Raw genomic sequence first — 20,788 nt, 5'->3', positions numbered from 1 at the left:
GTTGGGTTTGAAATCGTGAGGCGGCGGGGCAGCGGCTGCGGTTGGTGCTGGGTGCTGCGGGCGCCGTCTCAGCTGAGCGCCCTCCGGGCTCGTCCCGGGAGCTGCCGCCAGGTACGGGGGGCTTGGGGACCCCGCTCTAACATGGTGTGAGGCTGGGGTGTTTAGGTTTCCCTTTGTGAGATTGGGTGCTGCAGGAGGCTCGGTGAGCCCTCTGAGTGGGGGCGGGGAGGACAGGCTCGGGGAAGTTCTGGCTCTGTAAGGCTGTGAGGGGCTGTGTCGGGACCTCTTTATGAGATTTGGAGGGCTCGGGCACCGCTCTGGGAGCTTGGGGTTGGACGAGGGTTTGGGGACCTTTCTGTGACCCTGGAATGCTGGGCCGGGCGAGCTCTGGGGTTGCTCTGTGAGTGTGGGGGAAGGTTTGGTGACCCCTCTGGTCTTGGAGTGGTTTGAACTTGATGGGGGGACTGACTGAGGACCCCTCAGTGAGCTTGGGGTGATGTGGTGCTTGAGGAGTTTAGCGACCCCTTTGTGAAATTCACGCTTGGGGTGCTGTGGGGCCGGGGGTACCTCCTTGTCTAGGGGCGTCAGGGGCACTTCTCTGAGCTTCAGATTAAGGCATTTGGGGGTTATTTCTGTCAATGTAAGGATAAAGAGAAGGCAGGAACTTGGAGGTAATGGCAGGAGCTCAAGGGTGGAGCTCAGGTGCTCCGCCCCACTGAAGTGCGGGTGAGGTGAGGATCTTGGGAGCATCTCTGTGTGTTTTCAGGATAATATGGGGTTGATGGGGAGTCTGGGGTGAGTCAGGAATAAAGAGGGACTGAGGCGGGCTTGGGTTTGGGTTTTTGGAGGTTTTTTTGGTGTTTGTTTTTTTCACTTAAAACACTTCTTCGTACCGGAATGGGCCTCCTGAAAAGCCTTCCCGGCCTTGCTGGTTCTCCCTTGTAGTCAGGAGAAGGTGATTATGAGAGTTGCTTCTCAGGAGAGTGTTTATTTGTTCTGAAGTGAGTTATTTGCAGTAAAATAAGTGTATATATATATATAGATATACACATACATCAGTCAGCTATGTGTCAGTTTGTATGGAAATATTCACAGCATGTACCTATTTGCTTTGCCATCAGCGAGTGCTCTGTATCTTGGCTGCTGGAGGAGTTCAGAAGGATAATTAAGTAGAAAAATTCCATCTCTGCCCTGCATGCTCAGTGGCTTTTCAAGCATTTGAGACTACATTGGTGTTTTGGATCATGTGTCCTAGAATTTATTAAACAACAGGTTAGGTTGAAGCACTTTACAAATGATGGTTAACTGAGGATTAATTATCTGATGTCATGTCATTAAATTTATGTCGATTTGTAACTGTAGAATGGCAGGTTCCTGCATGTGCCCACATAAATATCCTTCTAAAATAAGGAGCATTCTCATTTTTGTGAACTTTGATAGATCTATGGAAAAGTTTGGGCTGAAAGGGACCTTGAATATCATCTAGGTCCAACCTCCCTTACGGGGAGAGGACCTTCCAGGGGCATGGACACCTTCCAATAGACCAGGTTGGTCCAAGCCCCAGCCAGCCTGGCCTTGAGGTTTGTTTTGCTATAGTGGGAAAACCTGCTGCCTTTCATAATATTTATGTGCCTTGGATGCTGACCACTTTAAACAAAGCTATGAATAAGGCCACCCTTTCACTTTATCACAGCTACTAGCTAATGAACTTGTGGAATATTATTTAGATCAAATCTTGAATGCAAATGAAAAACTATTAATCTTGAATGCAAATGTAAAACTATTAATTATTTTTAATATTTTAATCCTAGAAAGAAATTTGATTTTTAGATTTAATAACTAAAGTAGTATATGTATATGGTATCAATTTATTTGGTTTAGCAATGGTGTACAAGTAGCTCAATGACAAATCTGAAAAAGTCTCCAAACAAACTTCCCTGCTTATGGAGCTTGTTTTAGAAGGTGTTGACAACTTTGCCATGTCCTAGGCTTGCTTCTAAAGTAATTCCAGTAAAAAAATACAGTTTGTAAAGATTTGCTTCATCTGTTGTCTCAATTTTAGTTTGGAATAAAGGAAAGCAGTGAAGTTCACTTCAAGTTCTACAAGTGGTTAATGTAAAAATACTTAATACAAAAAATAACCTGTACTGAACATTAATATGATGACTAAAGAAGGACTGAAGAAATAGCTAATACTGGCGTGCTTTGCATGCCATTGCTTCTGCAGCTGTTGTTTGCATTCCACTGCTGATTAAAAGTGCTGCTGTCAGGCTTGCAGACAAAGCAGCTGAGTTCTGTGGAGAGTAGGAAGCAAATTTTCCCGTAGGGATTAATGCCTACATTAATGTGGAGAAATGTTTGGAGGCTTATGTACAGAAATTTAAATACATAGAGGCAGGGAGATTGAAAAATATGACATAAAATTTTCAGTCCAAGTGTTCTTGTTACCTCTTTATGACACTGAAAGCAATTGTATATATAGATTAATCCTGAATATATGATGGGAAAACAGGCTAAGGATTACATGTTTGGTCAAATCAAGCTTTTGAGATCAGTTAGAATGGTTACACAATGCAGAAAGCCAAAGTCTCTTCCACTTGATATTGGTTATCTTGCACAGGTGACAAAAGATAATGCATCAGCTGCTATGAAATAAATTGCTTTGAGAGCAGTTTTTCAATAAATAACTGCACTTCACAGATGTCATCCTTCATGGACAGTGGATATGCTTAGATCTTCCTTGCCTTCTGTCTATCTCTTTTTTTTTCAAAAGCAGCAGTGCATCACTGAGTGTTAGTGTTAAACCTTTAAGAACAGCAGTGGCTTCAATGGGACTAAAAAGCAGGCAGAGTTCAAGTACATATAGCTTGGTGGCTTGCCTGGTGTATTTAAATTTGCTTTTTCTCTATTTCTAATTTATTTTCATCCTTACTCTTAGTAGCAGCCCAGGCCTGAGTTTCAAATCCTTCACACTAGTACAATTAGATCAGTATTTAACAATCTAATAAAGCTGGTGCATGTCCAGTGTACGAACAATATTTCAGAAATACCTTTCTAATGACGACTTTTCTCTTTTGTGTACCAATGATGTCTATGCTGCAAAGGATTCCTAAGTACTATGTGCTTTACAAGAGCAGCATATGCTCAGACAGTGCAGGAAAAGGCTAATTTGATCCAGGACTCTGATCCCAAACACACCCTAACTAACCAAATTTGTTTCTGCTGTTTGCTGGTGTACAGTGTAGTAATGAGACCATGTGAGTAAACAGATGATTGTCATCTGTCTCATCTGCACTTGCAGAAGCAGTTGTGTTGCTTAGCTGGATGCCCTGTTCAAAGACACGGCTGTATGTCACTGGTTGAAGAGGTTGGGAATGAGGGAACTTTGCAGGTGACAGAGCTCCCTTTAAACGACAGGCAGCTTAATTAAGGAGGCTAGAATGTGAGCTGTGGAAGGCATATAATCAACAATTAGCTTCTCAAGCCCCTACCAAAAGCAGAGGGACTGTGTACTGCTGCTTTTAGATACTTCAGAGTCTTCTGAGACAGACCTTTCCCTGTGAAGCCTTTCCATGCTTCCAGCTCTCCCTTTGAAGCTGTTAGTCTTGGCTAGTTAGTGCCAGGCTGCCAACTTCTTCCATTATCTCAAAGTGCATCTGGCTGACCACACCCTCTCATTCATGCTGCGGTGCTGTGTGTGTTGATGTTCTAGAATGAGTCTGCAGATTTTAAATGCAGAAAATGGAGAAAATGGAGGAAGCCTTAAGGATGACTTAACAGCGGAAGACATTGACTTTTTCTTTGCGCTGCCGGAACCTACAGGGAGACCTTCTATTCTTCGCCTGTCCCAGAAAGAAAACTTGCCACCAAAAAGTGGGGGAAAAGCGATGAAGGTAAACTTCTGGTTTTGTATTATTTTTATTCTTTCTCCTTCTATGATATGCCACTGAATGTATGTGCTATTTGGTGCTTGAAAAATACTGTGCTCATGTTTTTCCTTTTTCTTTCCCCCCCACCTCTTTCTTAAAGGTAACCTTTCAAACTCCTCAAAGAGATCCTCGTACTAGAAAAATCCTGAGTCCTGCTATGACAGACAAACTTCAGACTGCTTTTGCACTTGACGATTGCTGTGAAGATGTGGCAGATATTTTATTTGCACCCTCTGATGCCGAGTGAGTAGTCGATCCACTGCTTGCTGTGTTACCCATGTGGGGCATGCTCAAGTTAATTTTCCCTATTTTAAACCTGTATAGTTAAAGTATAATTTTCTATTCTATAACAAGTTGTAAACTGTGCAGGAGGACCAAAATTAATACTGACCAATGCATAAACTTTTACAAAGATAACTGTCATTACTTTTAAGAAAATTTTATCTTGATTGTAATATTAATTGTTGAACTTTATTCCTAACTCATCTGTAACTGATTTCATTAAGGTAACTTACGGTATGGATAAATAACTTGAGAAGAGATATTGTAAGAAGCAGTTTTTTATTCTCTACTTGATGTAAGGTTTTCGTGTGAGAATACAACTATTCTGAAGTTAAGCCTTAAAATATCTTATCTTGTATGTTAAGTACTGTTGTATCTTGAGGAGTAAAATCTAAAGAGAAATCTTCTGAAGGGTTAGCTTGAATTGACACCTTGAGTCAGGGAGTATTAAGATTTTCTTTAATCTAGCAGCACAAGATGAATATAACATCAGTCACAAGTGTAAACATGTTTGTGCCTTTATAGTCTAGCAGCCTGAGTCTCAAAGTGGCTCATAGTAGCTGTTTGTAGAAGAGCATAAAATCTATAATGTTTTTTTATTTTTGCATAAAATCTGTAATGTTTTTTACCCCCAATATTGGGGGTATTGTGACAATATTAAATGCAAATTTTGTTACTGCCTTTTAGCCCCCCCTTTAAACTAGTATAGACATCTGACACCTGTACTTCCACCAGCAAGAAGTCTCCGGTCTTAATTTTGCCTTCTGCAAGCAAATACACCCTTTTATTTGTTTTTAACTACCCGATACTTTCATTTGATCCCTGTTTTTGTTGTTGGGAGGGGGAGAAAGGGAAAAAGGTGGCAACACTTAAATGTTAAGTGTGTATATATGCTTCAACTGTTTATTTCCATGTACAGTCTAGTTCAAAAAGCTATTTCTGAACTAAACACCAGAATTAAATAATGTAATGGTATTTATGCCCCAAATTCATTGCTTGCACAAATAAACAAAGATGTAGTACTTAGGAAGTTCAAGTGAGTTTAAAGGATCAGCACCGAGTTGTTTTAGTTAGGGCATGATTGTATCAGTGCATTGCTTGTACTGAACGTGTCCTCTTTAGTTTTAAGGATTTGTTTGTAGCAAATAAGTGAAAGGGCTCCGTGTGGCTGAACGGGGTCACTTTTGAATCCTCACAGGCGGTTGACATTCCAAGCAGGTGTCTCGCTCCTGACTGGCATTTATTAGGTTAAACACGGAAGGAGAGTGGGAGGGACCTGAGTAGTCACAGCCTGGGGCTGAGCTATTGCCGGGAAGAGGTGCTCAAACCGGGTGAGAACAACTTCTTCAGCTCTTATCTCCCGCCTCTGCTTTCGAGTTTATCAAAGTGGAGTTTTTAGTGAGTGGTTTTTAATCGCGTTCTGTTCTGCAGCAGATAAGGATAGCACATAGAAATAATAACTTTATGGAGGGACAAAACAATGGGAGGAAATCCTCTTTCAGGAAGTAATGGCTTAACTCTCTGTAGTCTGAGGCTAAGCTTTCAGAAGTTGTGTAGAGTTTGGGGAAATAAAGTGGACAGCAATAACTTGTAGAACACTCAGCAATAGTAAGTACACAAACTCTTTAACCTGTGTCTTTCACTAGAAGATCTTAACCATTCTCTTACTGGAGAAGTGTTTTCTTGTATATCGCTCTGCTCTTCAGATCTGCTGTTGTACAGAATTTAGAGTGCCTGAAGTCTGGGTTCTGGTTTTGTATGTAGGCCCTCAAAAATCAAATGCTGGTGCATACTTTCAGGGGGGAAAATATTTGCCAGAATGGCCAGACAAAGTAATGACTAGTGTGGGAGAGCCTGAATCATGACTTGGTTTGGTCCCAGACTTGAGTCTGTCATGACTCAGATGAATCTGCATGAAGATGGTACCACAAGTTGTCCTTGTGTTTGAGCTGCTGACTGTCAATAACTCATCCTAAGCAGTGTGTGTTTCACTGCCTAGTGAAAGAGCAGTGTCCAAATGGCAATGTCCAAATGCTGTGCTGAGTACAGCAGTCTCCAGGGATGACTGGCATAAGGTATCAAGGCTGTGTAGAACAGGTAGCTTAAGAACACTGACTAACTTCAAGGGTTGATCTCCCTATGCTTCATGTGTACCAGAGCTCATAAGCCTTGACTGTTTAGGTGACAACTGAATTCTGGCTGTTATATTTTGCTGTCAGCTGTCTTATTGGAAAAAAAAAAAAGAAATCGTATTACTCTGACCATGCAAAGCTACTTGTACAAATATTTAGAAAGATATTTTCAAACTATGCCTGCAAGGTAACCATGTCTTTTTTTTTTTTTAATGCAGCACATGTCAGCAAAAGACTGAAGCTGAAACAAACAATACACAAATGCCAGAGAAGGTCAGCGTGACTCCTTACCCAGATGATGAGATGCCAGTGAAGAGTCGAGGTTCCTACAATCTTGATTTTGATAACTTAAATGACATCAATCCTTTTCAAAGTTCAGTACAGTTGCCTCATTCTCCTGGAAATCTGCAAAAGTCTCCTGTAAAAGTATCCAGCAGCCCTGAGAAAACTATTGAAAAAAGTAATGATTCTCTTCTGCGGGATGATGCAGCTCCTTTTGCTTCAGCCACAGCAAATACAGAGTGTTTAAATGAAGACAAGGCTCTCATCTCTGAAAAAGAATCTGCACTGAGCGAGCTGGAGTCTAACAAATCCAAGCTGTCCCCTAAGCAAGCAGTTGGTGACTCTGAGCAGGGTGTGAAGTCTGTTTCCACAGATGCAAGCCAAATTGATAATTCAGTGGTATTAGCAGAGGCACCTACACCTCCTGCACAGTCACCTGGCAGCCTAGGTCCCAGTAGTTCTGATGTAAGTAACTCTCCTAAAACTGAGGAATCAAAGCTTCAGAATGTTTCAGTAGCAGAACAAGCTGGTGCACTAGAGTCAAAGCCTGATGAAGAGCTGGGTGTCTCCAAACCTGCAGAAAAGCCTGATGTCACCAAGGCTGGACCAGTAAAACTGGAATTTGACTTTGATAATACCACTGCTAGAAAACCACCTCCTAAGAAACTAGGTAAAAGACCTGGAATTAAGCCACCTTCCAAAAAAATTCCTATTACCAAAACAAAACCGGAGAATACTGAAGTGCAAAATAAAAGTAATGTGGAGGATGAAATCCCTATTCCTAAAGCATCTTATAAGTTTGACTGGGACAAACTTGATGATCCAAACTTTAATCCATTTGGAGGAGGTTCTAAAATTTCCACCTCACCCAAGCGTTCTAAACCCAGCCCTCAGAAAGTTCACCTGTCAGAGGAACAGGAGAGTACCTCACCAGGAAGGGAATCTCTTCCAGTGGAGGAGGATAACAGGCCAAGTACCAGTGAAACTCTTGAGAAGGAAGAACCCAAAAATCTGTAAGTGAATCTGTGAAAGTGAATCCCAAAAATCTGTAGCTGAATGCAGGAGCACCTTGAATTCATGTGACGAAAGTTAGATAGTATCTTAATCTACTCCATTCCTACTTCTTAGGCTGCATCCCTCCCAGGCTGGCAGAGTCTGTTGTAATCTATAACACAATTTTGTTGCAGCAGCAAAGATCTTAACTGGGGAAACTCTTGATGACTAGCTTTAGGCAAAAGGTGTTCTTAAGTCTGGGAGAATGGGAGAGATCAGGCTTAGGTGGAAAGAGCATTGTTCAAGTGGTGCTCTCCACACTTCTCCAAGATTAAAGTGTGACTGCTACGGTCTTTAAATAAAACAGGGAAGTAGGCAGCAGTGTTGTACATGGTGCAGCATGGGAAGGGATCAGGCAATTTTGTTCTCTGCTGCACTCTGAGGTGCTGTTTCTTCCCTGCATGTTCTTTGTATCTAAATGCTATCTCCAATAAAAAGACCTGGCTCTGAAGCTGCATTTTTTTTTGGCAGCACACAGACTTTTAACTTGAGGGTAGAATATGTTGTTACCTTTCCTAGAAAGTCTAGTTATTAATGTTACTATTGACAGGCAGGTGCTTGCCAGAACTAGACTGGCACAAATTGTTCATTTGACAGAAATGTTTGCATGCTTGCTCCCTGTGTGACATGATCAGTTACTGTTTACCAAGGTGAAAAGTTTATTTACTGCTGATGGCACAAGTGGAGTATTGGACTTCTTAGAGAAGTTCACACCAATAATCACAGCATTGCCTTGGAAAGAGGAGCAGGCTGCTTGTAATTCTGTTCTTAATTAAACAAAGACCCTATCTTTAACTTAGAAAAAGCAACGAGCCTAACAAATGAAAATAAGAGCAATGTTAAGTGAATGGAAATAAGTGGTGCTACTGCGATTTTCTGCTTCCTGGGAAACACTGCTTCTCATGGAGGGAGAGCTTTCTGTCACACAAGTTGTCACCAGGCAAGACAGTAAATTTACATCCCCACCCTCTGGAAAGCTTCCTGTGTTGTGGCAGTAGAATCTCTCAAAGGAGCTACCTTTGTTCAGTTCACTTGGAAATACAGAATTTGAACTGTGTGATGTAAATGCTGATTTTTCTTTTTTTTTTTAATTCTGTTTTTCTCTAGGGAAATTGTTGAGCAGAGTGTGGTAGAAGACATGCCAAAAGCTCAAGAAGAGAAGCCAGGAGTTAAAGCAGAAGCTGAACTTCCAGGAAAAAGAGAAGTGGTAAGGTATAGGAAAGATAGCCAGTTCTTACCAAGTTGTTCCATGAAACAGTTATCTGGCTTAATGACTTAATCTTGTGAAACCTATTTTTGATATTTTGTCCAAGAATTAGTGGGTTTATACATTTTTAGCTGCTCTAGAAGTAATGTCAACTGTGCAGACCTGTGTTTTGAAGGTAACATCAGAGACAGACAAATTGGTGCCTTGGTATTTAGTATCTTTTTTGATCAGCAGTTGCAAATAAGGACAAACATAAATGTGTGGACTCTAGAGAAGTGGCTCCTGAGCTGTGCTTAGTGTTGGTAGTTTATTTTTTATGCCTGTGAATTATTTTTTTTTAATATTGTCTGCCCAGTTAGTTTATGACAAACCAATTTGATCATTAAAATGATTTTCATTGCATTTTAAAATAATTATTTTAACAATTAAAAGGATTTTGTTTTTCTCATCAGGAGAATCAAATGAGCCCATCTAAAATGTCTCCAGCTAACGTTGCCCCCTGTCAAGATAATTTGGTTTCCACTGACAGTGGAAAAAAGTCAATGTCTGCAGAAGAAATTAAACCTAGTTCCCCTAGAACTGAAGTAACAGCTGATGAGACAGCTAATGCTGAACCTGAAGAGCTCTTCAGACCATCATCAGAAGGTAAGGGCATTTCTTTTAAACAGATTGAAAATGTATTGTTTCAATAATGTGTATATGTATTTTTCTACTTAAGTTTTATTATGGATAGTTTTTTCTCCCATTCTGCCCTTCTGAAAAGACTCCAGAACCCACAATGACTAGCAGTGCTGGGAAATGTACCTAAGCCTATTTCTAATTTCCTCTGGTTTAAGCTAAGTTCAAAAAGCTGGCTATTAGGATTCAGTGACTTGTGAGGATGGAATTTAGGCTGGTACAGAAACTGTCTTTTTAGAATTTCAGTGGCAGTTTCTGTGCTGAAAAATTGCTCCCTTAAAATAATTTCTAGTGTTAGAGAATTTCTGGTGTAAGTTGAGAGCTTGTGAGCTATACAGCTGTGTGTTTGTTAGTCTTGTAGGTTACTGCAGGCCTTAGCACTACTGGTTTCATACTGCAGTGTGAATGATCTTCCTGACAAGCATGCTTGTCTTGAGAGCTTCCTACATGGCTTTGATTTAACCATTTTGAAAGGTTATTCCTGGTAGGAGCATTGTGTGGAAGAATGAGCAAATGGTTTGACTGCAGTGCAGCCTGTCACTTACCTTCATACTGGAGTAGAGTCACTGTACTGGGAAATGGTTATAACTTCAAACTTCATCCTTCAAATCTGAGCTGTGTGCTAGTTTTAATGGTGAGATTGACAATCTTGCTCTTTCATGGGGCATTGTGTGTAACAGAATATCTGAGTGTGCTTGTCACTTTAGCCATAGAAAAGAGAAAATGTGTTAAATCCTACGTATTCTTACAAGTCCTTGGGAACAAATGGAAGTTGTAAGTGTGCATAGCTTAGAAATCTTTGCTTTTTTCATCTCTGGATAGAAAGACAGTATTTTTAACCAATGAAGAACTAGAAGTCATGATACTGAGAGCAGGGATTTATTTGCTTTATACACATGTTTGTTTCTGTCTGTGGTAGGACAATTTGGCAGTATTGCATCTTCATTGTATTGTTTCCTCATTTTCCAGTTTTTGGAATGGGCATAGACTACCTGGAACAGTTTGGGTCTTCATCAGTAAGTATGACATTAAATATTTTGTTTGCCTTCCTGGCAGTGTGGAGAGGAAAGCAAAGATGAAAGTGTCAAGCCTTAAATATTTTCATGAATTAACTTTGCTTTGAAGTGTCCACAGAAATTGTCATCTATTCCAAAGGAATGTGATGGCAAGGCTGGGTAGGGGGTGATGGTGGCAAGGAAATGTAGTTATTAGCAGTTTAACTAAAAATCAAAGATCTCTGGCTGTCAGTGTGCAAAGGTGTTACTTTTCTTTAATAGCAGTAAAATTGAGGTGAATGATGTTTCGTTTCTGGCCAAAACTGCTAGAAGAGGATGCTTTAAAAGTGCAGGATCATTGTTTCAAAAACATCTTTTCTAAGCTCTTTTGCTTTATGTTTAAGAAAATCTGTCTCTAAGTGGGTCTTGTCATGTTTTAATCAATTCAGCTTAGTTATTCTTCCTGTTATTCTGGACCCAAGGAAGAGAATCTCTGAACAGTGAATGCACTGAATTGAAATTATTTTAATCATGCTGTGTTTGTCCTTATGATTTTATAAGCAAAGAGGAAATGGCATACACTGTTTTTTCAGCTTACAATATTCTTTCCCTCTCTGTCTTCTGGTTTGGAATAGTTCATTAACTTTTGATTCAGTCTGTGAACAGATTGAGTTCCCTTGATATTACATAAGGACTTAAGCATGTGGGCACGAAGTTCTCTTATGTAATTTTCCTTCTGAGAACAGTGCTCTGGCCACTGAAGAATAGGCTCACCCACTCTTCAGAGGATTATTTGTGTGTGGGTGGGATGTGTGTGTTGAGCTCTGAAGCAGATCTGTCAGTTTATGCCTCTTTCCCTCCTTCAGTTCAAAGAATCAGCCTTGAGAAAGCAGTCACTGTATTTGAAGTTTGACCCTCTATTGAGAGACAGTCCAAGAAAACCAATTTGTGGTACTATTGAATTAAGTGAGAGTATCAAGACAGCTCCATCTCAGCCTGGGTAGGTATTGACTTAGTACATAAAATCAGAGTTGTTTAGATTGGACTTGACAGTCTGAAAAGTCTTTTCCAACAGTTAACCCAGCACTGGGGAGTCCACCACTAAACCATGTCCAAGTGCATCATCCACACATCTTGTAAATAACTGTAGGTCTGGTGACTTGCCTGTTCCAATGCTTGACCTTTCAGTGAAGACATTTCCCCTAATATCCAATCTCAACCTCCCCTGGTGCAATTTGAGTCTGTTTCATCCAGACTTGTTCCTTGGGAGACCAGCCCCCATGTCACTACAGACTCCCCTCAGGTGGTTGTAGAGAGAGAGAAGGTCCCTCTGAGCCTCCTTTTTTCAGGCTGAGTCCCCTCAGTTGCCCCTCTCGTGCTCCAGAGCCTTCCCCAGCTCTGTGCCCTTCTCTGGACGTGCTCCAGCACCTCAATGTCCTTATAGTGAAATGCCTGAAACTGAACACAGGATTCAAGGTGTAGATTCACCAGTGCTGGGTACAGGGGTACAATTGCTGCCCTGGCCCTGCTGGACAGACTGTTGCTGGTACAAGAGCTTTACAAAGAAAGACTCCATTTGAATTTAATGGTGTTATGTTTGTTCATTTTTAGTCCTGTTGCTGATTTAAGTAATGTGCCTGAGGAAGCTGGAAAGTCTCTAGTGAGTCTTCAGAGTGAAGAAAAAACAAAAGGACTAGATCTGCTGGGGACATTTACAACTCCTGTAAGGGTGTCTGGAATGCTATCAGGTTTCATGTTGATAGTTTAGGAAGGGGATAGCCTAGGTTCTGGATTTAAGACTTAGGTATTTTAGGGATTGAAGACTCTGATAAATGTTTACTTAAATGGTTGATTTAAACCAGGTTGGATACTCATTTATACTGAAGTTGAACTTTGTGATGAACATTTTCTTAAGTATTAAAAGTATTTTTTATGGAAACTGATGCTATCGCACATGGTCTAAGGGAATTTGAGCTGTTTTTAAGAATGCTCTAGTCAAGCAATATTTTTATGCAAAGCAAGCTTTGTATTGTGATTGCATTGGTGGGATGAAAAGCACTTGGGTTAAACTGGATGCTCTTGCAGCTATGGTTCATAGCTTGAACAGATTTACCTGCAGCAGCTCATCCTGAAATGGTTTCTTTCACTTGTGAGAAGCAGCATAGTGTCATCTGCTTTGTTTCTGATAGCTCTAATTGGTGGATAGCAGTTTTGGGTTCTACCTTGTAGGTATTTCTTAGAGCTATGTGGTCAACTTCAAAGTAAGTTAGTTTTATGCTAACAAAGTTGTGGAGGTATCTGGTATGTTTAAATGAGATACACTGACTTCAAATAACATGCGTGCACCTAATCAGTGGTATGACAGTAGGAATCTGTTGAAACTTTGCATTTTTCTTTTCTTTACAGGATGCTGGTCCCCTAATTCCAGACTCCCTGAGTAGTAATGTTCCTCCAGTCCCTTTTGCTACTTCTGCAAACACTGCAGTGGATGCTATTATAGATGTGCTAAAATATAGCCAAAAGGACATGGATGCAGCTGTTGAACTGGTGAAGAGAGAGGTATGGTGGCCTTCCAAAGCAGAACTTGGCATAGCCTTGGAAGGTCCTTTTGTTCGGATTATCGGAGATAAATCTATACTTTGCAGTTTTCCTCATCATACTTGACATAAGTATCTCATTATGAAAAGCTTGCTGTGGACTTGTTCTGTAGGTATAGAACTTTTTGGAGCTAACACTTCAGGAAATAGGACAAACTTCATTATTAGTCAGGTTCTGCCTTACATCTGGTCACTATTAAAAGGCACATGTTATCAGATGGGATAGTTAGGCTTTATATCATGATCTGCATGCTTCTTATTCATCAAGCAGGAATACATTTTCATGCCAATGGAAGAGAGTGATTTATGTAACTTCCTAAAACAAGATAAAACTGTAGTGCCAGTTTAGTGCTGTGATCAATTCTTTTCTTGTGGGACCTGAATGGACAAGAGCATGTCCAGCTAATAAAGTGAAGATGAGATCTGGACCTCACTCCAGGGGATAAGGATGTTTTAGTGAAGGAGGGAAGAAGTAGTTGGTAAGATTTTAAACCTGTTCTGTAATTGTGGAAATTGCCTTTAAAAGCCCATCTTCTGACTGATGCGAGAAGACTTACATATCCACTTACTTCAACAATTGGAGTACTTGATTCATTAGGACTTCTGATTTATGTAACATTACAAACACTAAATAATGTAAGAGGAGAATTTAAGCATAAATGTCCTTAAAGCTAATTGTATCACTTCAGCAAAAAATGGAGCTTTCAAAATTCCTGACTGCTGTACTGCAGGCAGTGGCATGTGGGACACCAAAGATGACCTCTGATTATTTGCTGCTTAAGTTCTTTTGTTTTAGAGTAGAGAGATAGTGGCTTTTCTAGGAATAACTTTTACTTTCCCTCATTTAGGAGGTGACTTTCACTCAGCATATTGTCGAGTACAGGAAAATAAATGTGGCTTTGATAGGGGACAGCTTTTAATGCATTGATCTAAAATTAAGAACCTATGTAATTGCAGGGGATAAAGCTTGTAATATCTTTAAAGTGCTGCTCTTTCATGTTGGAAAGAACAACTTTACACCTGCAAACACTGTTCTAGGTGTGACTGGGTGACTCCAGCTGTGTCACTTAAATAAAAAGTCCTGGAATTAAAATATCAACCTGAAAGGAAGACAGGCTAAACTTAATTTTTTTTTTCATTTGTGAAACAACTCAGGAGTATGAGTAAAGTGAAAACTTGTTTTCTATCTGAGCAAATACAGCACTTAGGAAAGCTTGCTTTTTTGGGGTCTACTGAACCCTTTTTGAGCTTGCAAGTGCAAGTTTCTAACTTGTTTCCATCTTCACATACTTTTGCTTTTGTAACTTTTTTTCCCTAGCTTAGCTATCAATACTTCTCTTAATAGTTTGTACATTCTGTTTTTGCTAGTGTCCTGCTTCCTGTCACCTGAAATATTGCAATATATGTAAAATTAGATTACTCTAAAATAAATACTGAAAAATCTGTGTACTGCAGTTTACTATGTAGTTTCAGACTATTAGAAATCATGTGCTTTCACTTTCTCTTTTTAAAATTGCAGTTTATTTTATGTATTTTGAGCCTCTTGTATTTGAAGGCCTCCCACAGTGCAGTCAGCTGTGGTTACAGCTCTTAAATTGTTATGGAACTTGCACAAAGTGTTTAGCAAAGACTATTTGTGCTGCTTAATTCTGTTACTGTGAGCTCTGCTTTAGTTTAGCTGATGTGAAATAGGTATCATTATTCTCAAAAGAATTGAGGCATCTTTTAATCCTCCCACTTCTACATTCCCTAATTTAGTGTTGAGTATAAGTTACTACAAACAACAATCGTGAACCGGCTCCTGGTATTTGTTCTCTCATGTGTTAATATTAGCAAGTTAGTGAAGTGCTTTTTTTGTCTGGCCTGTAAGTAAGAGGGAAATATGTGCCACTTGAGAGAATGTTCCTTGGCCCATTGTGTTCTCTCAGAAGTTACAGTCTACACAGACACTGAGCAAAAGTAGCCAAGAGGATGGTTGGCTGAGTTGACTCTGATCTTGCCACTTGAAGAGATACTGGCAAAGTGCTGGGAATAATATATGCAAAATCTATGTATTAATCTAAATTTTGAGTCAAGTTTATAACTAAACAATTTTGATTGTTAAGCAATTAGAACTTACTTCTCTCTGTATTAAGTTAAAAGTATACCCAAGTTACCCTTCAGACTATTTTTAGTATCAAATCTTTTTTTGTGCAAAAAGTAAAGGCTTACCTTTTCACCCTTAAAGGTTCAAGAGAAAGAGCTGGAGATTGAAAAATGGAATGAGAAGTATAATAAGCTTCATATGGAATACAAAGAAATGGGGTATGAATCTGTCCTGACTTTTATATGTACTTAGTTATTCCAGATGCTTTTTCTAACTTATGTTCAACTTCTCTTTTTTTGTGGTTTTTAGAAAAATTGTTGCTGAATTTGAACAGACAATAACACAAATTATGGGTAAGTTCCATATTTACACTTTGAGTGCTTTGTGGGGCTGGGGCATGCTTAGCCCAGAGCTACTAAATGAGGTTAGTACTCTTTCACCGTTGTCATTAATATTTCAGGTGCTTCCAGGATAAGTGTAAGGTTTAAGACAAGATAGACTAACAATTTTATGCATATCCATACAGACATATCACTTGATAGGTAATGATGACTTTTTGAATCAGGCATGAACACAACTTTATTCTTCACTGGAACTGTTGGTTTATTAAAACTGGCAGATCCAGTTGTCAGCACTTTGTTTAATTGTTTACTGTTTGACATAATTTAAGTGGCAAGGTATCACTAGAAGTTCTTGCTGGACAGATCTGGCCTTTTGCTTTAGTCAAGTTTGTGGCTTCAAAACTAGGAGAGATCTGCCATGTCTTCTGTGCTCCTTGGAGGCCATGGGAAACATAGCTTGGCTGTACTAACCCAAACCTCTTCTGAAAGTCTGCTGTGCTAGTCTGACTTGTTATCCCAGTCTCCTCCAGATCTTCCAGCTGTTGTGTATTTTTAATGCAAAATATTTTTGGATTCCTTGCTTCTATCAGAACATTTGAGGCTCCTGTTAGGGTAAACTCAAGTGGAGTATTTTGACTATAGTGCAGGAGAAAAAATGCTTTAGGCAAGCATATTGTCATGTTGTTAATTGCCTTAAGTTTGGTGTGAGGTAATATATAACAAAGATACAAAGACTTCTTAAAAGCACAGACATGGTGTCTTTACAGGTGGGAGGCCATGTTATGAAACCTTTGTAAGGGGAAGAATTGAAGGTGTGGGGGTTATGTCTGTACCGTGGAGCTGGTTCTATGCTAAAGCAATAACTAGCATGGGTTAACTCCACTTTCTCTAGAGGATGCTCAGAAGCAGAAGGAAACCTCAAGGAAAGAAATGCAGAAGCTGATGGAAGAGAAGCAGCAAGCTATTTCAGATCTGAACTCTATGGAGAAGTCCTTCTCTGAGCTCTTCAAACGACTTGAAAAACAGAAAGATGCATTAGAGGGTTACCACAAAGTAAGATGATTTAATACAAATAATACTCTAAAATAAATGAGATTTAGTGGAGAGGAGATGGTGACATTTCTAGAGCAGCCAATAATACTCTAAAATGAGATTTAGTGGAGAGGAGATGGTGAAATTTCTAGAGCAGCCATTAATTAGATACTATAGGGATTACCTGTAAACCCAGGTGCTAAGTTTTTTAAAGGATTTAAAAATCTACTAATTTGTTGTATTTAGTGACTGACTTAAAGTAAGATAATGACATCTTATGTTTGAAGAAACTTTGCCTTCTAAGTGAGCTGTTTCTTCAGGCAGCACATCTTTTTTACTAATCATAGAGATACTCTCGTGTGGCAACTGCTGCATAAGAGCAGCTTGTTTCCCCAGCATCACATTGAATGAATGCTGAAGAGGATGTGCAATTACAAGTCAGAATAATAGGTTATGAGGTGATCCCTACTAAGATGCTTGTGGAATTTTTCTAAAGCTAAAGTCAAGCCTTCGTTCTGTAGCTTCTTCAGAGGCTGGAGGAAGGAAGCTAATGAGTAGAAGTTACGGTTTCTTACTCCATGAAATGCATAAAAATTCAGTTGCTTTAAGAAGTGCCTACAGATTTTTTTCATTCAGTTATCTTTTAATGTCCTTGTTTACTAAAACTCAGAAACTAGCTCCTTAGATTTCTGTTTCATTTTAGTCTATGTTTTAGAAACAGGCATAGTGTCTGTTACAACTTCAGTTTCTTCTTTGCTAACCTGTCAGGCTTCCTTCATCTGGTGCCCCTTCCATCTTCACCCTAAATTTAGAAGCCCTTTCCTTAGCACAGAGATAAACATCACTTGGAATAACTAAATTGAAGACCTGCAATTATTAGAGTCTTAGCAATTATTTTAACAGTTCCAACTTCCTACAATGGCTAATAAAATATGTTCATAGTGTGACTACCAAGGTAATTTTCTTGCTGTTAGTGTTGGATATGTTTACATCAGGGTCCAAAGCCTGAATCTTTCCGTGGGTTCTTCGGAGAAGTTTGATTTCTAGCTATTCTTGTGACAATTGCAACTTGATACAAAGCTGCTTTAAAAATAAATTGGAGCAAAACAAACAAAACCAATTATTGACATTTTAGTGACCTTCTTTACTGGAGTTTACTACTAAATAATGTACTGGGGGAAATATGGTGAATAAATGTTTGCAAAGTTAAGGTAGTTGAAAGGAAGCAGTTTAGTCCATATAGGCCTGTGGGATTTCAAGTTGTTCCTATTACTCCATGAGCAAATACTGCCCCTCAGGTGTAGTCAAATAACCCATTTGTCAGGTGGGGAGACTCCTCCATCTACTAGCTTAAACAGCTAACTGAACTTCTTTGGGTTTTTGGGACAGAATGAAGAAGTTCTGAAGAAATGTGCAGAAGATTACTTGGCTAGAATTAAAAAAGAGGAGCAGAGATACCAGGCACTCAAAGCACATGCTGAAGAAAAGCTGCAGCAGTAAGTACCATGTCAAGAAGCCAGATACCAGGAATGGCAAACAGAGTTTTCACAGTAGCTGCAGAATGTGGTTCAATAGTGCCAAAACCTGGCTTAAACATATTTCATTTAACAATTAATCTGAAGTCCAAGCATCTAGTGATTCTGTGAGAGTTTTGCTGTGCTAAGGGAATGTAAACACCATCTTGCACCTCTTTCAGAGCCAATGAGGAAATTGCTCAGGTTCGCAACAAAGCAAAATCAGAGACTGCAGTGCTTCAAGCCACACTGCGCAAAGAGCAGATGAGAATCCAGTCTTTAGAGAGGAGCCTTGAACAAAAGGTCAGTCACAATGCTGTGGGTGAGTCTCTTCAAGCTATTGCCTTAGACTAAGTTAAGAACTCCCCTGTATCAGGGCTAGGAGGAGCCTTGCTAACTGTGCTGGTTTTGATGGCTGCTGTCCTGGCAGTCTTTGGGAAATTGGCATTGACACCTAAGACACAACTGTCATGTCAGGACTTGTCTGTATACTTAGATTTTTTTTGGAGCACAAGGTTTGTTTCCAAACAGTCTGGGTTCCTGTGTCAGGAGGTTACTGACAGGAGGTGGTGATTAACAGTTACACATGATGCAGAGCAGGATCTGGGAGTAAATTTGAATAACTGTCTGGCTCAGCTTGTTCATGAACATGACTTGTAGGCTGTTAGCACATATTTAAGTGTATGTGACTCAAGTTTTCAATATTGTTCAGGCCATTAGTCCTTGTACTCTATAGTGTTTCATATTGCATAGGTAAAGTCTTAGAATGTTTTGTAAAGGCATATCCGTTGTTGTAACCACTCAAAGGAATAAGCTTTTTGGAGATTAAAAGTCACTGCTGGAAGTGCATGCTGTTAGTTTTACTGCATCATTATTGTTGCTGCCAGTATTGAAGACTCAAAAATTGATAATGCTGACAGATTCCTATTATGGAAAAAAACCCATGTTTGTGAGTCTGAAGGTTTATGGCTGAAGGTTGCATAGCAGAGGAACAGTAGGCCTGTAACCGGAGAAATGAGACATTTCTCACCATTTAACACAGAACTAGGTTTGGTCTTGTCATAAATACAGTAACACTGTAAGTTCTTATTAAAATGGTTTAACTGTTCCATAAGGAATTCTACAAACTGGAAATTGTCACATGTCAGTAAAAGTATCAAGGCATCATTTTACAGAGTTTGTCTTGTGAAGATGAAAATCTAAATTGTTCATGTCCCAAATTTTGTTAGGTACAATTTGGTGTACCTAACAAAGGCTGAGCCCCTGAAGTCTTGTTTCCCTTTATCAGTTGGTCTCTGTGTATTATGGGAATGTCTGTAGAAGAAGCAGGAATAGTATAGTGGATTCTGGCTCATTTCCTGAGGCTCCTAAGGATGCCATGTGACCTTTGGCATAGTAGACTCTCCTTTACATTAAATTTGCATGAGCCACCATCATGTAAATGGACTTTCTATTGCATATACTGGCAAACAGGACTTATGCAACCAGCTCCACTACAAGGTTGTAACATAGTTTGGACATACATGAAACTCACATTTTTCTTTCTTCCACAGACTAAAGAAAATGATGAATTAACAAAAATCTGTGATGACTTGATCTTGAAGATGGAAAAAAATTGATCTCTTAACTGTCTTGTAAATATGTTTATTTTCTCTGACTTGCTGTCTTGTGTGTTCACTCACTTTTTTATGTATGTGGGGAAAAAATAAAATTCTTGATTCACCCTTGTCTTCCATATTATTGGCTGTATCTTTTGTAGGAAACATCTATTAACTTCAGTTCAATTGCTGCTTCCAGTAAGTAACAATGTCTTTCATAGCATTTTCACACATTGCTCAAAGGAAAAGCTTTTAAGCAGTGTACCTTCAGTCTGTTCCCTGTGTAAGAACTTCAGAGTTCTATAGTCTTGACCTGGCTTTGCTGGGAAGGGTTGCATGGGCATTTTCTCTATTTTGCACTTGCTGCTCTCTCACTTACTTCAGTCTTTTAACTCTGGAATGCCTTGATTTAAAACTGAACCTGCACAAATGCTATAAAGTACTTAGTAATGTAAAAAGATTTATAACTTTGGCTTTGGTTTGTGGGTTTGGTTTTTATTATTATTAAGAGGAGCTGGAGTAATTTTGTTTTTGCAGATAAGATAAGCAGAGGGTTTAATGGCAGGACTGATTGCTGCTCTCCTTCTCTGGGGTTTTCCATGTCATTAGTCTGTCTGGCACTATTGATTACAAAATCTTCAGTCAATCTCCCTGGCCCTGCCTGTTGTGGAGAGCCTTGAGAGCTGTGGGCTGCAGGTCACAGGCCATCATGAAGTCAACTCTAGGCAATAGCAGATGTCATGGATAAGCTGTTACTACCTGACAGACAGCAGCAGGATTGTCTCAGTGCAAGCTACAGCTTCTGATTTCTAAAATTACTTGGGAGGTTATTCCCTCACTTCCCTGACTTGTAGGTGCATCTTCCTCAGAAGGGCTGTTGCTGCTGAGTGTGCTGAGCTGCACTTGGAGCCCTTCCCTTAAATCAGGGTGGTTTACCTGGGCAGGTGGAAAATGAGCAGCAGTGCCTTCAAGTCCAGAGTCAACTCTGTGAGCCAGTTACTGCTCAGTGTAGGTAGCAGGAACACCTTAGAGAGCAAAGCTAGTTAATCAACATGCTTTAAG

The 20,788-nt window shown here is 39.7% G+C and overlaps 1 protein-coding gene across 2 annotated transcripts; it reads left to right on the top strand.

The window, feature by feature from the left end:
* Positions 1-20: 20 nt before the first annotated feature.
* On the top strand, positions 21-19,851 carry TACC3 (transforming acidic coiled-coil containing protein 3). Of its 2 annotated transcripts, XM_053940661.1 has the most exons (16): positions 21-111; positions 3,713-3,893; positions 4,030-4,172; positions 6,562-7,638; positions 8,786-8,885; positions 9,338-9,530; positions 10,533-10,579; positions 11,425-11,558; positions 12,170-12,281; positions 12,965-13,117; positions 15,383-15,459; positions 15,551-15,594; positions 16,475-16,635; positions 18,004-18,110; positions 18,311-18,431; positions 19,682-19,851. In XM_053940661.1, the coding sequence occupies exons 2-16, from the start codon at positions 3,714-3,716 to the stop codon at positions 19,745-19,747; spliced, it is 2,715 nt and encodes a 904-aa protein (XP_053796636.1). In that variant the 5' UTR covers positions 21-111; position 3,713; the 3' UTR covers positions 19,748-19,851. The 2 variants fall into 2 exon arrangements, with proteins under 2 accessions (XP_053796636.1, XP_053796637.1); XM_053940662.1 differs by lacking the exons at positions 21-111; positions 11,425-11,558; positions 12,170-12,281 and having other exon boundaries at positions 3,654-3,893.
* Positions 19,852-20,788: the final 937 nt, after the last annotated feature.

The sequence above is a fragment of the Vidua chalybeata genome, chromosome 4 (assembly GCF_026979565.1).
Source record: "Vidua chalybeata isolate OUT-0048 chromosome 4, bVidCha1 merged haplotype, whole genome shotgun sequence".
In the NCBI taxonomy this organism is placed as follows: domain Eukaryota; kingdom Metazoa; phylum Chordata; class Aves; order Passeriformes; family Viduidae; genus Vidua; species Vidua chalybeata.
Note: the sequence above shows the minus strand (reverse complement) of the source record. Positions and strands in the feature narration are given on the sequence as shown.

Coding starts and splice junctions, on each gene's coding strand:
- TACC3 (XM_053940661.1), top strand. CDS start 3,714: ATGAGTCTGCAGATTTTAAATGCAGAAAATGGAGAAAATGGAGGAAGC. Junction 11,559..12,169: donor ACAGCTCCATCTCAGCCTGG/GTAGGTATTGAC, acceptor GTTCATTTTTAG/TCCTGTTGCTGATTTAAGTA. Junction 16,636..18,003: donor CATTAGAGGGTTACCACAAA/GTAAGATGATTT, acceptor TTTTTGGGACAG/AATGAAGAAGTTCTGAAGAA.